The 19,410-nt window shown below is 48.3% G+C and overlaps 8 protein-coding genes across 8 annotated transcripts; 3 read left to right on the top strand and 5 right to left on the bottom strand.

Moving 5' to 3' along the window:
- Positions 1 to 1,430: 1,430 nt before the first annotated feature.
- EV420DRAFT_414426 (uncharacterized protein) lies at positions 1,431 to 2,413 on the bottom strand. Its single transcript, XM_060482020.1, has 6 exons — positions 2,217 to 2,413; positions 1,990 to 2,161; positions 1,922 to 1,940; positions 1,762 to 1,867; positions 1,663 to 1,714; positions 1,431 to 1,604 (listed from the first exon to the last, which is right to left on the bottom strand). The coding sequence occupies exons 1-6, from the start codon at positions 2,252 to 2,254 to the stop codon at positions 1,596 to 1,598; spliced, it is 396 nt and encodes a 131-aa protein (XP_060330381.1). The 5' UTR covers positions 2,255 to 2,413; the 3' UTR covers positions 1,431 to 1,595.
- Positions 2,414 to 3,036: 623 nt separating this feature from the next.
- EV420DRAFT_1546441 (uncharacterized protein) lies at positions 3,037 to 4,242 on the bottom strand. The gene is made up of 8 exons (XM_060473301.1): positions 4,070 to 4,242; positions 4,003 to 4,021; positions 3,842 to 3,947; positions 3,740 to 3,791; positions 3,612 to 3,688; positions 3,462 to 3,560; positions 3,314 to 3,411; positions 3,037 to 3,268 (listed from the first exon to the last, which is right to left on the bottom strand). The coding sequence occupies exons 1-8, from the start codon at positions 4,211 to 4,213 to the stop codon at positions 3,096 to 3,098; spliced, it is 768 nt and encodes a 255-aa protein (XP_060330380.1). The 5' UTR covers positions 4,214 to 4,242; the 3' UTR covers positions 3,037 to 3,095.
- A 1,803-nt stretch (positions 4,243 to 6,045) lies between these two features.
- EV420DRAFT_1270848 (uncharacterized protein) lies at positions 6,046 to 6,312 on the bottom strand (the record flags this gene model as incomplete). The annotated part of the gene is made up of 2 exons (XM_060467600.1): positions 6,046 to 6,110; positions 6,171 to 6,312. The coding sequence occupies 2 exons, from the start codon at positions 6,310 to 6,312 to the stop codon at positions 6,046 to 6,048; spliced, it is 207 nt and encodes a 68-aa protein (XP_060330379.1).
- Positions 6,313 to 8,077: 1,765 nt separating this feature from the next.
- EV420DRAFT_1480242 (uncharacterized protein) lies at positions 8,078 to 8,486 on the top strand (the record flags this gene model as incomplete). Its single annotated transcript, XM_060469657.1, has 3 exons — positions 8,078 to 8,234; positions 8,259 to 8,396; positions 8,446 to 8,486. 3 exons carry the CDS (start codon positions 8,078 to 8,080, stop codon positions 8,484 to 8,486), a joined length of 336 nt encoding a protein of 111 aa, XP_060330378.1.
- A 391-nt stretch (positions 8,487 to 8,877) lies between these two features.
- Positions 8,878 to 9,435, top strand: EV420DRAFT_1480241 (uncharacterized protein; the record flags this gene model as incomplete). Its single annotated transcript, XM_060469656.1, has 3 exons — positions 8,878 to 8,931; positions 8,979 to 9,084; positions 9,146 to 9,435. The coding sequence occupies 3 exons, from the start codon at positions 8,878 to 8,880 to the stop codon at positions 9,433 to 9,435; spliced, it is 450 nt and encodes a 149-aa protein (XP_060330377.1).
- A 1,176-nt stretch (positions 9,436 to 10,611) lies between these two features.
- Positions 10,612 to 14,187, bottom strand: EV420DRAFT_1480240 (glycosyl transferase family group 2-domain-containing protein; the record flags this gene model as incomplete). Its single annotated transcript, XM_060469655.1, has 18 exons — positions 10,612 to 10,650; positions 10,708 to 10,880; positions 10,939 to 10,991; positions 11,044 to 11,115; positions 11,173 to 11,395; positions 11,448 to 11,585; positions 11,645 to 11,661; positions 11,716 to 12,049; positions 12,111 to 12,421; positions 12,478 to 12,705; positions 12,758 to 12,936; positions 12,987 to 13,096; positions 13,153 to 13,253; positions 13,300 to 13,577; positions 13,631 to 13,739; positions 13,791 to 13,916; positions 14,014 to 14,038; positions 14,088 to 14,187. The coding sequence occupies 18 exons, from the start codon at positions 14,185 to 14,187 to the stop codon at positions 10,612 to 10,614; spliced, it is 2,616 nt and encodes an 871-aa protein (XP_060330376.1).
- A 1,661-nt stretch (positions 14,188 to 15,848) lies between these two features.
- EV420DRAFT_1546422 (uncharacterized protein) lies at positions 15,849 to 16,103 on the bottom strand (the record flags this gene model as incomplete). The annotated part of the gene is made up of 1 exon (XM_060473300.1): positions 15,849 to 16,103. A coding segment is annotated over one exon (255 nt), but the record flags the coding sequence as incomplete, so codon positions are not given.
- Positions 16,104 to 16,118: 15 nt separating this feature from the next.
- Positions 16,119 to 17,515, top strand: EV420DRAFT_1643423 (glycoside hydrolase family 16 protein; the record flags this gene model as incomplete). Its single annotated transcript, XM_060477513.1, has 6 exons — positions 16,119 to 16,204; positions 16,253 to 16,466; positions 16,519 to 16,771; positions 16,826 to 17,278; positions 17,337 to 17,418; positions 17,476 to 17,515. 6 exons carry the CDS (start codon positions 16,119 to 16,121, stop codon positions 17,513 to 17,515), a joined length of 1,128 nt encoding a protein of 375 aa, XP_060330374.1.
- Between the last annotated feature and the right edge of the window lie 1,895 nt (positions 17,516 to 19,410).

Raw genomic sequence — 19,410 nt, 5'->3', positions numbered from 1 at the left:
ATGTAGTGTACCTGGTTGTGACCTATCTCACGGCGGGTTTAAGTGGTCATGGCACATGGTCAGACTGTCAGCCGACTGCATACAGGAGGACGGGACTTCAATCGCGGCTTGCATAACTGATGGCCTGGTAGTTTACGACACCTTACTATAAACCCGGGTTGTTCGAGGTAAAGTCACCTTTTCCGATAAACGGATCCGCAGATGTTACAAAACTAGAAGACAGGTAAGTGTTAAAAAGTCCAGGGTCATGGAACAGTTAGGAGCTCACTTACATTGTCCAATTTATTTGCACAGCCACATTTTTTGGTATTGACCGGCGAGTCGAATCGCGCTTCCGTTGAAACCACAAGTATTCATTGTCCAGCTATAGATGCTGAATAAAATTAACGTCTTCTTGAAAATTTTTACCTCTAATAATCTACAATATGAATGACCACAGAGTTAAAATGGATACCGAGCGGTGTGATCAATGTTTTCGATGAACCGACACCAAACCGATATCAGATCAAACAGTGTGAATGAAAACCTGAGGTTGATTATTCGCCCTTAATTGAGGAAGCGTCGGATAGTAGCCGTTAGTTTCACTCTACCGAGGTCCGGGAGAAATACAGTCAGTAAAAATACGACAAGTGATGTGTAAACATACCGATAACTGCGTGTTGCCTGTCGTCTGGGTACCCAGCGTGTGCTTAAAGCCTACAATAGTCAATTCCATCAGTATCTCCTAAGAATAGTATAACGAAAGACCTACAGATCGGGTCCAGGGCCGCAGGAGGCTCGCTGGAACCACTAGTATCACTATCCTTCCTTCCCGTAGATGGGTCACTACGATGCATAACCTTGAGAAGAATAAGAGTTGACAAAACTGTTAGGCTATAAATGCGTCCGAGTATAGAAAAAAGGGAATAGCATGCTATACCGTGACAGGTTAATGATGGAGGCGAAGTCGCAAAGCCCTAGTCCACGCACCATTCCAGACAATGAAAAGAAAGATGTCATGAGTGTCGTGGAGATGGCCGTTGTGAAGCCGCAAGTTAAGGCATGTATCATGACGCGTCGTAATACGCTATATCCATTATCAACAACTGAAAGAAACCGTCTTTGTCGGGGTTTAAGCACTTACTTCCTTGTAGATATATACGGCGACTCTAGGCGCGAACACTTCCAAGCCAGAGAACAGGCAATCATCATGTCCGTTACCGCGCATATGGCTGAGCTGGTCCGATTGTCAGCCACGGCGCCGAAACAATAATACTCACAGCAGAGGCAAGTGCGTTCGGGTTTAAAACAGAATCCTAAAAGGCTTCGTTTAGCACTTTAGCAAATCCCTTCCTCGAGTCCTGAAGAGGTAAATCAATATGAAAAGCATTCCCCCTGTGGGACGGCAGAATTACATACCTTTTCGTTTTAAGGCACTCAAAACGAGGGTCTAAAATCCGAAGCCGCAAACGAAGCCTTTTGGGTTCCATTTTGGGCCATCGAAAACGCAGCAGCCTGTGCAGTGAGCTAGCTAGTGCATAAGCGTACATTATCAGAGGTACGGCTGAAACGAGTTGCTTCGGGTAGATGATAACATGGACCGTCGATATCAGATTTCAAACCATCTAATAACACATGCCCGTTGTTTGCAAGTGCAGGGTATGACAATGCGGGAGGGCTCACATATGCTGTGATAAGGATAATTATACATCCTGTGATCCACTTGTTCCTTGCGCTGAGCACATCTGAGAATAGACCGCGAGAAATCAAGAATAAACCCACATCGTCCAATGTCGGTAACAAAAAAAGGCCTGCGCAATTGATGCAGAATTGTACGTGAGTAACTCAATTGTCGGGACGGTCCATGTAAACGTGGGTTGTAATGGGCCTAGATACCCTTCCAGTGATGAGTCGCAAACAAGAATTACGGACAAGAACAAACAAGGGTTGATAACCAGATACTATGAAGCTGTATCAGCAGGAGAATCATCAAAAACCCTGGTGACGAACCATGTAGATGCTAGCCATAACGACGATCGAACAAGCTCCGTCGAGGACTAAGGATGCCAAGATCCAGTAGCGCAACCACCTCAACGCCGTAAAGTGATGCAAATAGTAGATACTCAAAGCGACCTGGGACGTGTACAATATTACGTTCAACCACGAAGTCGCCAGCAGTGTTCTATGCTTCCATCCTAGGCGATCCAAAGTTGAACATGAAGACGAGAGAGACTCACCCTAAAGACACAGCACCATGTAATAAATTCCAGGACATCGCGGGAAGAGTAGGGAGGCTCTCGAACGGAGAGAACGATTTCTATATCTCGGAGACAAATGCGCAGGACAGCGTGCCCCTGCAAGTGGCGACCCTCATGGAAAACTCCAAAACCTTGACGGCTATCTCAAGAAGATCGTGAAAAGAACGAAGAAGGAAATTCCCGGCATTCAGTCCAGGTCTCGGTGATCAGGAATAGCATTACACCCGACATGTTAGATGCCATGATACACCTGTGTTTCCTGAAGGTTAAATTTCAATGTTAATCTGTGGCTACTCATCACGGCATAGAACTCTGTACATTGCTGCAACGTGGGTATGGGCGGCGACCACGGTCGTTCCAAGGCAATGGAGCAGACATGTCCGTTCGGTAGGAGGAGCTGTCAAAAAAGCCGCCTGTCGTTTCTTCGGACCGGTTCCCGCGAGGTGTTGAACCTGCAGGAGATCTGTTCGCAGTACGACGAGCCGACGGGACATAGATATGTCCGTCTCTAATAGTAAACGAAAGTCGGCGCTGAATAAATCTTGAACTTGGTAATTTACAGTGAAGGACTGATGGATGCTGTAATGAGAGTGCTATGATCTAAAGATTATCCGGGTCGTGTCTTGTCGATAAGCTGGTATAGTATTATATAGTATGAATAGAACATTGGTCGTTTGTTGGATGTCTGGAGTGAGGATACGTTGGATGTCGAACGGTCTCACTCTACGAACATCCGGTCGGTCGGTATTCACACCAATTCAGAGATGCTACATACCTCAGAGCTGAATGACCACCGCTCAATGGAAATCGTATCCGCATTATGCTTAAAGTCTGCAGCGTTTTTGATTCATCAAGGCCTCAACTTGGCAGCGAGCCGTGACAAAAGAACTCACATATCGGGCTAAGAATTGTCTGGGGTTCCGAACCGTCATCGCTTTCCTCATTGTGACTCGAGGCCTTGAGTAAAATAAGATTGAACAAAATCGTCAGGCTGTAGATGCGCCCGAGTATGGCGAAGATGGTATAGAAAGCTTCTGATGTCAGCTCGGGATCTATGAAAACGGACGACTACTCACCATTCCAGGCGGTGAACATCAAGATAGACATCAGTGTCGTGGAAAAGGCTGTCGTGAACCCACAAGTCAAGGCGTGGATCATGACGCGGCGCAGGAGACTGGAATCGATCATCGTTAGATGAACAGTTCCCGAAATTGAAAGACTCGCTTTCTCGTAATCGGACAGGGTGATTGTATGCGGGATAGTGTCCACGCCAGAGACCCTGCGATTGTCAAGTCTGTTATCGCACATACAGCGGAGCTCGCGCTAGTCCCTCATCAGTTATAGTGACCCGAGGTGGAATAAAGAAAAGATCACATCGTAAGTGGGATTGCAGTCGAGATGTGCGTGGGGTGGGTGATGAAAACCAGGCATGAGGCGAGGGAGCAGAGCATCTACTTGCCTATCAGACATCGTTATCAGGAGATCGAGGACCCGGAGCTTACATGTGCAGTGATAAGGATGATAATCCATCCTGTGATCCATCTATTTCTTGCGCTACAAATACTTAAGAAGAAGTGAATCAAAGCGAACTCGGAGGTACCCACACCGTCCAATATCGATAGCAAAAGAACGCCTGCGCGATTGAGGCTGATGTATATGTGAGCAGGATAATCGTAGGGAGCATCCATATCGATATCGGGTAAATTGAACCTGAGTATCACAGTCAAGCGTCCGCACGAGATCAAGCTTCAAGTGTAGAGCTGACCGTCATTGATAATCAAATACTATGAATGCGGCGTCAGAAAATAATCGCTAATGCGTAGTCAACGCACAGTATAAACGTTAGCCATCACGATAATCGAACAAGCCCCATCGAGAAACAAGGATGTCCAGATCCAATAGTACAGCCGCATCGCCGTTGAAAAATGGCTTAAACAATAGATACTCAAAGCGAGTTGGGACGTATACAACACCATGTTCAACCAAGAAGCCGCCAGCAAGGCCCTATATTTTTTTACGGTCAAAAAAGAAAATTCCAGAGCTGGAAAGGCCCACTCACCCCGAAGAAACACTCAAATCCATTGCCATCCAGTAGTAAGGAGAAGAACGTCTTTTCTCTTCTGGGACGGAAGAACTGTTTAAGTATGTCTCGATGGGCCGAATGGCCGCGTTTCTCAATCATTCAAAGAAGCTTAAAAGCCAAAAGTTTTTTCGTTCCCATGAGGATGAAGAGATAAAATACAAATGTTGGGCTCCGTCCTGCTACTCGACGCGGCGTAGCGGAGATGTGGGTTTGCGTACACGTGGACATCGTCCCGCAGATGCCGCGGCTCCCCGGCGGCACAGCTTTGTAGTATCGGCGGTGTACGCATCTTTTCGCATCCATTGAAGGCGAAATCTTTCTGGCGAATCGAACAGCCAGCCCCAAGCTTCGAGTTCCATCGTATCACATATTCTAGATCCACACCGAGAACATTGAATTTTTTTTAGCCGAGCTGGACTTTATTGCTTCGATGTGCATACTTGGTAGCCTTTTTTCCGATTCGGATTCTCAACGTGCTCGAATCAGTCTAGGAAGTGGGCTTTGCGGCGTTCATTATACGCCCGTCCGTCATCGATGACGCTGGGCCCGCAGAGACACGACCACCGGGACCCTCGAAATGTCTGTTCCTCGACGCGCAGTGTGGGCAGATGACTCGGGGACTTCGGATCGATGAATGTTCAACTGTTCATCTATCGCCGTGTGAAGCCGCGAACAAACTTCATATTGGCCCGGAATTCGGTCATGAATTAGAATTCCCGAGTTTTTCAATACAATTCGAACCCGACTCCGAGCCCTACCGGTACCCCGGAAGAGAAGAAGCCACCAAGTAGACAGGTGGATTGTTGCCTGAAAATCGTGTTAGGTAGGAGGCGTGTAGACTTATACCCTGAATCCGGTAGAAGACGTTTCCCGGGACAAAGATTCCTTCGGGGTTTTAATTTTAATTTTTAAAGTTGAAACGTGGCTATGTGGTAATCATGTGATAGGACGCGTCTTTGAACGCGTTCCGAAGTTGGAAGTTTAACTTTGATGCACATGGCCAGCCAGTACAGCACACCAAGTCTCTTCTAGTGATGATGCAGGGGAAACATCGGCCAAAGGTATCGTATGGCGCCCATTGATGATGGTCCAGTGGGCTGGATCGCTAGCTGAATGGACCGTCGGAACAAGAACACATAGTAAGGCCACTTGGCACGTCAAGGGTATCTGATAATCATATCGTGCTCGGCGGTTTGAGGGTGCCTCGATCTTGATCAACAATTCTCACCGATTGCTTTCCCAAGTTCAAACAGCTAATCGTGGAGCAAGTCATATTTATGTATGAAGTGCGAAGGCAGCGGAATTACTGACTGAAGACTATGACACGACGATGACATCATCACCCAAAAGAATTTCATCTGGCTAAAGAAGGGAAATAGTATAACTTATAGCACAAGAAAATAACTAGTATGTATTCAAAAAGAGTTCTACTGTATATATGCGACGAAGAGCAGTGTTCCGAAAGACGAATGAATAGTACAACACCCAGGTATAGTAGATGATAGCAGTTGCAAGAGACCAAACAAATCCTCCTCACACCCATGCCCAAAGAATAACAGCAGCTAGCTGTAGCTCATCACCTCGCGGCGCCGGGTGCGGGTAATGATGCGATGGATGATGGGGAGGTCCGCCGTCATGGATATTGGCACACAGTGCATGAAAGCGCGTTGATAAGATACAGAGGGAGGATGGTGGTGGAATAAATAATGATGCAAAGCAAGGGAGCTAGCCCCGACCGAGGTATTGCCAGAAGGATGTGTTGGGCGGCTCTGTTCCCTGCGTCGAGTGGTCTACACATAGGCAAGCAATAAGTAAGGAAATCACGAAAGAAAACGCCCATGATGACTCACGTTCGCGTATGCACACCCAGACCTGGACGCCCCTTGTCTGTGGATCCCAGACGCCACACTGCTCATACAGCCGCCAGTGGACGTTGGCAGTCCAGATGCGAGTAAACTCGTCGATAGTCGTGGGAGGATGAATGCTGGCCATTGCAAGGAGGGGAAGATTGGCGGATAGTTGGAAGGGAGGGGCCTTTTATATTCTTTTATAACATCGCGGCGAATCGAGCCGGCGAGCAAACTGGGTCGAATCAATTGGTCCGATTCTGACTCAATTGTTCCTTCGCGACTCAATTCACATGACACCCTTGCCATTCTTGGCGCTACCCTCGCTTTTCGGGTGCATCAGATAACCGTACTCATCTCTGCTTCGACATCTTCATTAATGAATACTTTTGCAGGTAGCCTCGCCACGGGATGTATCATTCTTTTCACAGAACAAGCAAGGTGACACACCGCCGAGTCATAATTACCTTGAGATGTGTAATTATAAAACAAAGGGGTGAACAGCCTTTGTTGTGCATTTCACTCGGGATTTGATGATGCCTCGTTTTTTTTTCGCAATTGCTAGCTGGTAATGGGGACCGTTGCAGCATCCTCCATTGCACCGTTGCCAGCGCTTGCCCCTACATGCGCCCACCATGGCACGTCTGAAACAGTATCAAGCAAAGCAGAACCGAGATAATGGTTCCCCAGACAACAACAAAACACGAGGCGGCGGGACGGTGTAATGTCAGCCTCAAGGATACCGTGCCGCGGAATCAGCCCGATCGATAGAATAAGCTGAAGTGATCGTGATTATTAGACATCTCCTCGGCACTTGCTCGTACCGACGGCGAATCCAAACAACAAAGGTCGGGAGGGATCGCCTGCATTTCTCGAGGACGATGTGTAAGCCCCGATTATCGGCGGACCAATACTCGGCTGGACGGTACGAACTGGGTAAGAAGAACACAAAGTTGTAGCTGCGGTTCCGACTGTTCCTGCTACGCCAACGTGGAAGCTTTGACCGGAATTTTTGACGCCTCTTGGAGTACTGCCTTGAAGTTATGATGGATCCTTTACATCAGGAGGCCAGACAAATTTTCTTATTAGGCGCCTCGCACCGACTGTCTGAATCAGGGGTGATGTAAAAAAGCAAAAACGCCCGCCCCACTCTTTCAGCTACGTATTGAATGGAAAATTGCTGCGAACACACCGCAAATGAAAGAATCACAACAAAGGGAACAAAAGCCTTGCAAGGGCCACGACTAAGCGAAATGTCAAGGTTTGATGCCGGGAGGTGATACACACGTTTGCATAACAATCAATTTCTTGTGTCGGCACCACCGACGGTGGTGAGCCAGCTCGCTGCTTAGGGACGGATCATGTGGTACGCTCCCCCCTTTTCAACACAAGGGTCGCCAAGGTTACTACAACGTCGAGGGGGTATGAAAAACAGATATCGAATAAACACTTGAATGGTAAACGCCAGGACGAATATTTGTAGATGTCGCTGTGGTGGGGGACGTCGTCTCCTTCCATGATCAAAAAACGTGCACACAAGGTTATAACTTTATCGGAGCCAAACTATCGTCTGTGTGTGGGGTGGCGTACATCCCATCATTTTCCCCACAAGAATCGCTGGGATTTTCCAGAGAACATCAGATATCAAACAGGCGACGTTGTGTCAGAGATGAGATTTGGCGAGCAGTATTAGGCGAGTCCATTCGACATTTGGAAGGTGTCCCAAGATCCAGCTCCGGGTTTACGACGCCAGGCGAAAAAAGTGCAATAGGGCGGTTAAATGGCTTCTCGGTATTTGGCTAAGCTCCGTTAGAAGCTGATGGAACGCTCAGATCGCGAACGACAGTTTTTATAGTAGCAGCACTTGACATGTCCAAGTTCGACTTGTGATTTCGTGATTGCGGAGCAAAATGTTCCTCGGTCCGAATGCCGAAAAGGGTTTGCTGGTCACAAGCGTGACGCAAAGCAACCGCCCATGTCCAGATCCTAGTAATGACCTTGTACAAGTTCCCAGAGTTTGGCCGTACCTTCAAGGACAGCCCGCCGAAAAGATCTCCAAGAAATGTTGTACGTTGCCGTTGTCTTGTCTAGCCTTGGCTTGGCTTGTAACGGTCGATATGCAGATGATAGGTTTTGCGAGCGTTTCCGCTTTGGCTCTCGGCGCGTTCATACTGGGCAAGCAGTCGATGGCGAGGAGGAAGAAAATGGAGCTGCAATGTTATAGGGAATGTGAGTATTGCTGTATTTTGGGTCGGGTTGTGTCTCATTATGTTTGCAGCGATAGAAAAAGGACGAGAGAATGGTACACCAGCGGGATAGATACGAGCTACCCAATGATTAAATTCTGTTTTTTTTTTTCCAAGGCCAAGGTTGTTCCTGTGTCTTAGCGCAACAAAGGTATCGAATCTCCTTTCGCATCCAGAAGCGTCGGATGAGGGCATCGCGTGCCCATGTCACGAGGGGGACGTGCTGCAAAAAGTCTTGAGTGTTCGTCGTGGCCCACGGTGGTGACCCTGGGTTCCCGGGACCACTGTGGAACAGATAAGTTCCTGCAAGCTGCAGAATTCACCACGACCAAGCATGCGTCATGATCCCGCCCAGTGTCTCACCGCGAGAGCGATTTCGTCATTGCCTGCATGTCTCAGTTAGCTCGCCATTTATAAGCTTTGTATGTGGGAACGAAATGCCAACTTCCTTTCCCTCGCTCACCATGTCACAATCCTCGCACTTTCCAGGCAGCAACCTCAATCCCCACACTGGGCGGGTACGTACTCGTTACAGAACGAAACGCCTAAGCTGACGCCCTTGTAGAAAGCGATTATCGCCATGGGGGCTCTCATTTTGGGATATACATCATTCTATCTATACCTCGACAGGAGGGACCGTAAACGAATCGAGCAAGGACGACTTGCCCTATGTGCGTTTCAAACATTTATTGTCGATTTATTTCAAAGGAAATTAATGCTTCCATATTCTAGACGAGGAAACTATAGCTCGTTCCAAGGAGAACCACGGCGGGTACCCTTTACGCGCCACTGCCACTGCCCGTGACAGTTCCCCACCTGCTCTTCCTGCACGCGAGCATGACGCACACCATGTCACGACGGACCACCCCCAAGCCGGCTCGTATCGCGCCAGTGGCCAGCCCACGCCACAGAATCCTAAAAGCGATGGCAGTGGACACGCCTATACGAAGTCTCCAGATTATGTCAAGAGTTATGAAAAGATCGCTAAGTTCCAGGAAGGCGATGCTGGGAAAAAGATGTGATGGGCTAATAATGTGATTCTATCAATGTTTTTTCTTTCTTTTTCGTTCCTTTTCGAATGCACAAGAGACTTGTACGCGAGTCGGGCGTGTGCTCATTGAGTAACGTCCATAGTCGACGGGGTTTGGTACTTCATAACTGCCGCCGCCGCACCTTCTTCCAGAACCAAAGAGCAGCCCCACGAACAGCTTCCGCTTAGCACTAATTATTCTTTTTCACTCTCGCCTGTTCAAAGTCCGCAGAGTAATTCCACTTCCTCGCAGATGAGTTAAAGGACGTCACCGAAGATGTCATGGACTGCCACCCAGAGTTATAATCATGATTCGGCTTGCCTTTTACCGTCGGACAAGATGTGGGTGGGCCGCGCTGTCGACTTTAGTCAACGTTTTTACCTTGAAATGAGAGACTCCAACCTCCCGGAGCGTGGTTATGGGTACTTGGCGCTTGTACTGACATGTAACGTGTCCATGCGGCAGTACGTATACGAAAATAAAGAGGTAACAGTCCGGTATGGCATATCGAAGACCGTTTTTTCGGTCTGGGTTGTTTTCGTCCCGCTCCCTCGACTCCTTGCTCAAAAGCCAGGATAGCAAAAGTTTCCTACTTCCTCATTCGGAATAGGCCTCCGAGCTCGCATTCGACCCAAGTGTTTATATGCCTGCCCGAGAATTGCCAAGTTTCTTGATACCCGAGCTGTTGTTTTGGACCCGTCCTTGGCTTCGAACTCGGATCAGGTACCGTACGTACCTTGAGTACGTGTGTATTCCAAGAACATTAATTTTTAATTTACCGGTGACAGAAGGATGTTAGTTCGAATTCGAACTCGGCCCTGGCTGGAGGTTAGGATCGCCAAGTTCCAGGAGAGCGGGTCCTTCGTTCTCTTTGTCTAGCATGTTTCCGACTCAGTTCAGTCTACCCTGCAGTGGCTGAAATAGAACACCAATTTAACTTCCGGGTCGTACGAGTTGAACTAAAGTCGCACTATAATCATCTGCTACCGCTCGAGATCAAAACATTCGCTCCCGACAACACACAGCTTCCTTAATACTACCCGTCTATTCTGACTGATTTAATTAATTTCCCTGCTACACGACCTAAAGTCCGCAGATAATCCTGTTCCTAGCAGTAAGTATGTACCTAAATAAAAACGCCCATCTAAACTAGTGTCCACGTCTCGCTTAGTACGAAAACTTCATCAACCACGGGTTTAATACAATCTGCAACCGGAATGATAAGCGAGAGGCACATCAGAGAACACAGAAATATAAACGCACCGGTAACAGAATATGACATCCCACGACAAGCGACAGTGGGATAATTAACGCAAACTGGTACCCCCAGATCTGCCATTCGTAAGGAACAGCATTGCTTGCAAACACGATCATCATTATGATGAGGGCGAAGCAAATGACAAACGACAGCCGGAAGCCTTTCAGGATGCGAGGCACTATACGGGGAGGGGTTAGTGCCGGTACGACAGCCGGAAAATCATAGGAACATCGTACCTTCAATCCAGAACGTCGATTTCTCCACCTCTTTACCGGTAGAGCCCCATGTCCTAACGAGCCGTTTAGTTGGCCCGCAAGGGAGAAGAATCGGACCATACGTACATGTCATACGAGAACATATGTGCGAGGAGAGCGGTCGACAGGTGAATGCTCAAGCCGCCAAAAAAGAATAAGCTTTGCAGAGCCAATCAGTCTCAGACTTTCACATTACGATATCTCTCTGTCACTCACAAGAAGGGTACCCATCTCAAGTTCTCGATCAAGGCAGCGAACAGCTGTCGGTGCCCAAGTCGATACTCCAGAAGTGTGAAGCCCACGTTGCCCAGGGCAGGAAACACGACCACACAGGCGAGTAGGATCTCGAAGCTGTGCAAATAGAACTTGTCCAGCTCAGGTGCCAGGCCTAGGAGGAGATAGTTGACGATAGACCCGACCGTGGCTGCTGCAATCCCATCTGAGGAATATGATTAGAAAGCATGCGAAGCTTAGTGGTTGCGAAAGCTTACAGTACGAAAACATGTACGAGGACATTCCGATTTTGTAATGTATCGGGGCCTTGGAGCACATGAACCCTCTCAGCTGAGCGCTGATAGGACCTTGCCGCCACCATCTCACTATAGGATTGAATATAATCTCGTCGCATCCTACAAAGATACTATCAGCCTTCTGTTCATTCGTTCCGAGGCCTCCTAAATCAGCTCACCATATGCATATTTCTGCCTATCAGACCAACACGAGTAAGTAATGCAGCACCAAACTGACGAAACAACTTACCAACGAGCCAACTCGTCCACGACTGTCAAACTGACACCTTCTTTGAACCCACCATTGGAATACGTGGCCCAACGCAGTGTATACCCCCGAAGCAACAGCCTCAATGCTAAGTCGAAGTCCTCCGAAACGTTTGCTTCCGACCATTGCTTGCGCTTCCCATCTGCCGCGTCAACAAACGAAGCATCTTGAACCGCCGACCACCGCAAGAACGCGTTATGTCCCACGAACGGAGCCACTTCGCCATTGGCGCACCCGTAGGAGATACACTTGTTGATCCGTCTCGTGAAGTGCGTGATCCCGTTTTCGAAATAGTGATGCGCCACTTGCATAACGTCTACGTGTGTGGCAACATCAGCGTCAAGCATATATGAATGAGGCTATTCATGTCTTCATACCTGATTCATGTTGGATGATAGCGACATCCTCACTCTCCCCCATTTCACGAGCAGCATCTCTAAAGCAATCTTCGGGGACCACAGTATCCGCATCGATAATCAATATGATCTCGCCGACCCTCAAGCTCTGTCCGTTGCTCGCCCAAGGCTTCCACTTCCTACCACTCTCCTCATACATCTCCTCGATAGCCATATTCATCGCCCGATCTTCGAGCGACATCCACGGCTGGTCATTCTGGTCCTCTCCTTGGGCGATAAGATCGGCTAGGTGCTTTTCCAGCTTGATCGAAAGCGCAAGGCCATAGTTCATACTGGTCGGGCACCACGTCAGTAACGTCACTTTATAACCGAGATCTGGCTTGCTTACTTGCTGGCTTTCTTGAACTTTCCAGCCCTCTTGAACCCGCCTTCTTTGGAGCTATGAGGAGGTCTTGCAACCCATCCGATATTGTGGTTCGCATAGAAGTCGATTCGCTCTTGACGGTCCTTTTCAGGGATGAGCTGAAGACCATCGTCGCAGATGAAAATCGCGGAAGTGCCACCCTGTCTTGCGTACGTTTGCATCGCCTTCTTGATAGAAAATACAGATGGGGCGCTATCACAATAATTACTCAATTTGATGATGGAATCAAGGTATGATGACTCACATCGTCAATTCCAAACTTTCTTTATAAACTGGACATTGAATCGTTATGTGCGGCAAGTTGTTGTCGATCTCGGGATTAGGCTCAGGACGAACAGCAGAGTAAAAGGCAGAATTTTCATGATACTGGGCTACAGGACCGATGATAAGACTGACGTTTCCGATAAGTTGAAGACAGAAGAACTGGGTCGATGACGTGAGGGAAGGTCATGTAAATGCAGGGAAGTGCTCACCAAAGATACACAGAAGATAACAGGCAAAGTAATAGCAAGAGCGAACCGAGTCATATCACCATCTAGAGCATATTCTTCCAGGAGAATGGAGATACCAGCACCCACGAAATCTGTTCGAAGGTCAGTTTTTTGTCATGGGGGCATTATGAAGATATAAAACACGTACAAAGAGCCATGGCAGCACCACAACCTGCGTAAAATGGACCGAGAAGAACATTCTTCCGCTTGTGTTCACGACGCCTGCCACCCGCTTTCTCGATGTCACCGCTTTGATTGGTAGGGAGGAGACAACGAGTCAAGCTTCCAGGACCACCATCTACTCTTCTTCCGCGGTGGTGGCGGTTGAGGGGATGTTTCCTTCTCGGACACGGTCTCTTCCACAACTGACGATGCTATTGGTCGAAGATTGGCCGACGATGACATCGACTGGTTTTCACTGTGCGATTCGAGCAAGGGAGGAGTATTAGTGTCCCTCTTCGGTGAGCCTCTTGTTCTCCAAATGTATTTAATCAGTTTCTCCTCGAATTCCTTGCACAAAGGGACAATGGAGTCCACCGCATAGGCCCAGAGGACTACAGAGTCATCGTTACGCTAAAAAGCCATTCAAATAACGAATATGCTCGCGTCAAATTAGAATGGCTTACGATGAATGCTCCGCATTGATCCTTCTCGGCCATAGGAAGCATATCCATACTTTCGAGAATTTGGATACGGGTACCGTGATCAATTTGAATCGCAGTGTCGTTAAGAGGTCTGTGATTAGAAGATTAGAGACGTCTAAGAACCACTTGAAACAGTACTGACGTAGACGATATCACGACATGAACACTTGCAGTCTTGATTTTCACGGCCACCGCAGGATTCAGTTTCCGCACACTTTGCTCAAAGGGGACGAGAGCAGCATTCTCGTAGGGGAAGACACGGAAGTTGCTCGTCGGAACAATGCCAAATGAATCATGCGATACCGTCGAAGAATTTACTCGAAGGACAGACACCAGTAGTTTGAGAAGCAGATGGAGGAAGAAACCAATTATTAGGAAGTGTGTTCTCATCTGCGAAATGGTCAGCTATCACATTTATTTGGAGACTGAAGTGACTTACAGATATTATGCAAAAGAGCGTCAAATGCGTCGTAATCGCTATTGTATATGGTGAAACCAGAGCTAGGAATACTAGCTTGAAGGCTGGCCGTGGTGGACATGTTCGTTAACGGGGAACTTGAGTCTCGCGACCCTCACGAGGCGCCAGGCGGTGTGCTTATATTGAATCTAATGCCCTTCGATTCAGGAACATGTGAGAGGGGAAGGGCCGCCAATCGCCGTGAAGATCTGTCCATCAACATCAGGAAAGCAAGTATACAAAACATACTACACACGGTAATAAAGCGAGGCCGTATCGTGCCTCATTCGCGTTCTGGTCGGGGCTTTGGATTGGCGGACCCAAATCCGAGGACACAGCCGACTCGCGACCATCTAGCTAGTACATCCAAGCAGTACTTTGTAGTGTATCCTTCGAGCTCAAAGATTCGCCAAGGATACCCCAGGGCGATCTTCATTTGTGTTCGTCAACATATGGATTTGCCGGCTTCTCCCAGCTCACAGGCCTAGAATAGTTCCGAGTCAGGTAGTGCAATTATCAGCAGCTTCACAAATTGCAAGGAACGCACGAATTCACTCCTGGACCTGATGCTGAACGTGCCGGGCGTCCATGATCCCCGTACGAGGCCCATCCATGAACCTTAGCTATCTTTATTCTCCGATGTCAGCGAATGTCGCAAAAAATGTCGGTGAAAGGCGGCGAGTCCATCGAGCAAGCTGTGTGGTGTCATGTCATGGTGGCGGTAAGAGGAAGAAATGTCTGGCCGCCGGCAACTTGGCCTTCAACCACCATGTACCTGGCCGAATATCCTAGGGCATCCTCGACTATGTACCAGCTCTGCCCAGCCTCTCTACTCCCACCGTATCGACGACAATAGACAGGAAAATTCAGCAGGACCAGGATCAGGGTCTCTACGGACGACTCAACAGCGACTGTTGACGGATCGCAAACAGGATACCACCGTCATTATCTGGTATTTCAATACGGTTCTCATCCCCTGGGCCTCCTCGACTGCCGGAAAGGAATTCAGATATGCTATCTCGGTGCTAAGAACGTTCATCGTGCCCGGAGATACTGCTGGAAAGGCTGTCGAGTTCCTTCTGCACAAAAGCTACCGCCCTGACATCGCCGTGCCGCCTAGGTACACTTTCCATTATGTCCACATGCAAGGGACTGATCGCCTTCAAGTGACCTGTCTGTTCTATTTCCGATGATCAGTTGATGTTGATGAGGAGGAGTAATGAGGCCGCGAGGGACTTCTAAAGAAGTAGCCCTGCTCTCATCTCTCTACCACCCCATGGCATCCTCATCCTCCGTAGCACCATCCATTGTGGTGAATCCTTTCGAGGATAGCAGAAGTTATGTCCAACCCTCCTTGACGCAGAGGCGGCCAGTGGCGCCGCGGATGCGCTCAAACCTCCTGCCAATCTCACTATCCAATTCCACTGATCCTGCAACTCTCCGTGAACTCGAAGTACCCAAGCCATGGGTGCAAAATCCTAACTTTCGCGCCAGAATTTCTTACTGGATAGTATATGTAATGATTGTCGTCGGAGTAGCACTTGGTGAGCACGTTCATTAGCTTCATAAAATTAAACTGACGAAATGGCTTCGCTGGTTGGGTGCATTCGGCGAAGAACTGGACCTTGGTGCACTGCAAGACTGGGACGCTCTCGGACCAAGAACGTTTCTTACTGGTTCGAAACTGCATGAGAAGCAACAGTGCCGTTTGTCCGACCATGACACCCGGCTTCTCATTACGTTCTAGAACTTGTAAAGGAGAGAACGTCTGGTCTGTACGCGTGACAGTCTTGCAGTGAAATATTGTTCTCCTACGGATATATGCATCTGCCATGGAGAGCGGAACGCATATAGTCGGATGCCTTTTCCGGCATGGTAGAACAAGGCTCCAAGGTTCTGTTTTTCCCGCATAAAGTGCACCGCTTCCGTTGCGAATCCGCAACTCCAGGCGCAATACAATGCTATTACACCTACAAGAACGTAATGCTCGACCGCCAGGACTTGTGCCTCGTAATGGAGGAACAGTTTGACGGAACCGAAGACGATGTCTTTGGAGCTAATGGATACTTTATGAGAGAGGTTGATGCAAGTGGATCCGGGTACGTTCGTTTATTTCTAAGTCTTTTCTGTTGTTCATCTTTTCATAGTAATGGACAGTTCGAAATGACGACCTCTTCGTCGAACAATTCCTACATCAAAGATGGAATGCTCTATCTCGTACCGACACTCACTGAGGACGTCATAGGCGAAGACAATGTATTCAACGGATACATCTACAACCTCACGGACTGCACGTTCAATGTGACACAACCAAACGACGGGTACCTTATTACAGGTGATGGAACAACTGCAGGCTCTAGGGTAAGCTCAGCCTTCATTTCGATTTTGTCAAACTTATTGGGGGGAAATCCAGACTTTCGATTATTCAGGCTATTACCGTTCTTGCAGCGCCACCTCGAACTCCTCAGTCGGCGCTGTTATCAACCCAGTCCAGAGTGCACGTGTGAGCACGCTCCTCAGTGCACGAGGGGGACGCGGGGGAAGTCTCAAATATGGTCGAATCGAAGTCCGGGCGAAAATGCCTTCTGGAGACTGGATGTGGCCTGCAATTTGGTTGCTTCCGAAAGACAACGTGTATGGTGATTGGCCACGGAGCGGTGAGATAGGTTAGCCTAGCTTTTATCCGCATTCAAGGAAATCAGAGCTCACCTATCTTGTAGACATGGTCGAAGCGAGAGGGAACGGAATACGGTATACTGCCCGCGGATCGAACTACGTTCAGGGTTCTCTGAATTGGGGCCCAACCCCAGCGTTGAATTCCGTGGATAAATCCTTCTCTTGGTGGACATTCCGTCGAGAATCGTTCAGCTCGAAGATGCATACATATGTGCTTGAGTGGACGGATGAATTTATCCGGATCTATGTTGACACGCGGGCTCATACGCTGCTGTCGTTCAAGTTCAAGAAATCTTTCTGGGACCTTGGTGATTTCCCGGGTACGATCACATCTGACGGGCAGCAGGTGCCATTGGAGAACCCCTGGGCCAATGGGACGTACCTGGCGGCACCATTTGATCAAGATTTTTATCTGATCATGAACGTCGCAGTTGGGTCGACTGGAGGTTGGTTCCCGGATGGGCAGGGCAATAAGCCTTGGTTGAATGGTGCTGCGAGTGAGTACCAGATTCGGTTTATAATATATGTCCTCTTTGCTGATGGCGCTGTGACAAGCTGCTATGCGAGATTTCGCGAGAGCGAAGGAGTTGTGGTACCCGACGTGGCCCGAGAACCTCGATGATAGGGGAATGGCTATGTATGTGCTCTTTTGCTATTATTTTCGTGTTTATGCTTACTGGCAATGTTCCCGTAGCGACTACGTGAGGATGTACAAGCATTGCTCCGATTCATAAAACGATGTAGGCTTTAAATTCTTCTCGTAGGGTTGTTCTTGTTATATGGTGTCCTGGGACTGTTTTCTTTACAGATATCTTAATAGTTAAGTGTACACGTTCATTAGCAGACCTTCCGAATCTTTTAATCTAGACAATCATTTCGGTGTTTTAAGCGGGCAGACTTGTTGGAGTTTCAAGGGTGGATTACAGAAGATGGTAATCATGACCATCACCATTGCGCGCACAGCACCGCACTGGACGTGGTGATGAGTCGTCGTTAGGATGGCTGTTTTGTGATTTGAACGGGCGTGGACCTATCTTTCGACCATTGTATACGATGTTGTGGTGGAATCAAATGCCATCTGCCGCTCAGACCTCGAACTTGGCCAGGAACGCAGGGCGCGCGATCTTAGTTGATGCGGACTGACATGTTTCTATCATCGTTAGCTTAATCATCGAAAGGTGCAACATCAATTGTTTGTATTTTTTGTGGGCTTAACCATTTGCTAGCTGGTCTTCGTCATCAGTGAGTTCTTAGGACTACTGCCCTACACGCACCGGCAATGAATGCGTTCTTCTAGTTCCCCCATGGCATATGACGTTATCTGGGAATTCACCTCCCTCCTGAACAATTCCTCCTATTCACTCTTATTCACTGTGTCGTTCCTGCATTCCTCAGGCACACAGCCGGGGACCTCAAGCCGCAGGTATTCAAACTCGGCGATATGATACGAACGAAGCAACTTCTCTTCCTTTACCTATGTGATCATGGAAGCGCTCGAGAATAGTAATTCCTTCGGAAATCAAGTGGACTTCGTTTCCAAGCTGCGATAAACCTTTTTCGTCGTGTAAGTCATTGATTCATTATAGCCGTTTTCCCTCGGGTCCTCCTGTTCGAGCATTTCGCCGTTCTTACTCGGAAAGGAGGAACTGGTCTTGTTGTCGTATGTCTATGTCACATACATTTTGAGTCACCAATAAACTGAAGTTATCATTTAGGTGACTGTCTCTTGTCGGGTCCCCTGCCAGTTGGGGGACACTGGATATAAATCACACCTCAATACAAAATCGTACATCCGGGGTTCTGTATGCTGTGGCTCACCTTGATCCTCACAGATCTAGTAAATACGCAGATTCCATCAAGGTCAAGCGCAACTCGTGCCACCTTCTTAGGAAAATGGGTGGGACAGAAATGTTTGTTCGCTCATTGCTCTCGTGTTGCGGTGCCAATAGCTCATGTTCGGCTAGTCTTGCGTTGGCTTCATGTAGTGAAGGTGGACAGGCCGCCCAAGCCTCGAAAACGGGCCCCTTATAATGTTTGGTGCGAAAACTATGTACGAGACAATTGAAGAGTTGGATGAAAGCGGAGGAGATATCTGAGAAGCAGCTGAGCCCGGCAAATGCCAGGGCAACGCCCAATCGATGCCATGACCCTCGCTGAGGACTTTCAGGAGCTCTGGGAGTCGAAGAGTCTAGAAGAGCAGTCATTTGCTGATATGAGCATCGTGACCCAGCTTTCTATACCGATTTTGGGTTCGTACGCATTTGCAGCCCGAGTCTTTGTCTTATCTGACATAGTTCAAAGCTATTAGGAACGAAGATAACCATAACTGCTCATAATCAGCCGCATAGACTCTCATCTGTCAACGTAGACTTTCCCTCCTGCTCGCGGATCTAATTCAACCTTACCTTGCATATTTTAAGTACTCGCTGGGTACCTACCCATGTGGATTTATTGGGCGCTCCATCAGCTCTAGAGTACGCGGATATATCCTGACGTTGCACCGTGCTGACTAAATATCTGTAGAGAGCTGTCCGACGGCATCGTCCATAGAACGACCATGTTCTATTTTCACTGTTCAATACGATACCAGTGAAGCCTGCCAAGCATTCTCAGGGTCGACATTCGGCAT

This window comes from Desarmillaria tabescens (assembly GCF_030435595.1).
Source record: "Desarmillaria tabescens strain CCBAS 213 chromosome Unknown EV420scaffold_19, whole genome shotgun sequence".
NCBI lineage: Eukaryota > Fungi > Basidiomycota > Agaricomycetes > Agaricales > Physalacriaceae > Desarmillaria > Desarmillaria tabescens.
Note: the sequence above shows the minus strand (reverse complement) of the source record. Positions and strands in the feature narration are given on the sequence as shown.

Bases quoted from the DNA above. Each gene is read 5' to 3' on its own strand.
- EV420DRAFT_1546441 (XM_060473301.1), bottom strand. From the start codon at position 4,213: ATGGTGTTGTATACGTCCCAACTCGCTTTGAGTATCTATTGTTTAAGC. The intron at 3,689-3,739 runs GTAAGCTCCGGG...ATAGGCAAGTAG, and splicing joins TCATCCTTATCACTGCACAT to ATGCTCTGCTCCCTCGCCTC. The intron at 3,269-3,313 runs GTGAGTAGTCGT...TGACATCAGAAG, and splicing joins GATGTTCACCGCCTGGAATG to CTTTCTATACCATCTTCGCC.
- EV420DRAFT_414426 (XM_060482020.1), bottom strand. From the start codon at position 2,254: ATGTCCTGGAATTTATTACATGGTGCTGTGTCTTTAGG. The intron at 2,162-2,216 runs GTGAGTCTCTCT...ATGGAAGCATAG, and splicing joins CATGGTGCTGTGTCTTTAGG to AACACTGCTGGCGACTTCGT. The intron at 1,715-1,761 runs GTGGGTTTATTC...AGATGTGCTCAG, and splicing joins TGTTACCGACATTGGACGAT to CGCAAGGAACAAGTGGATCA.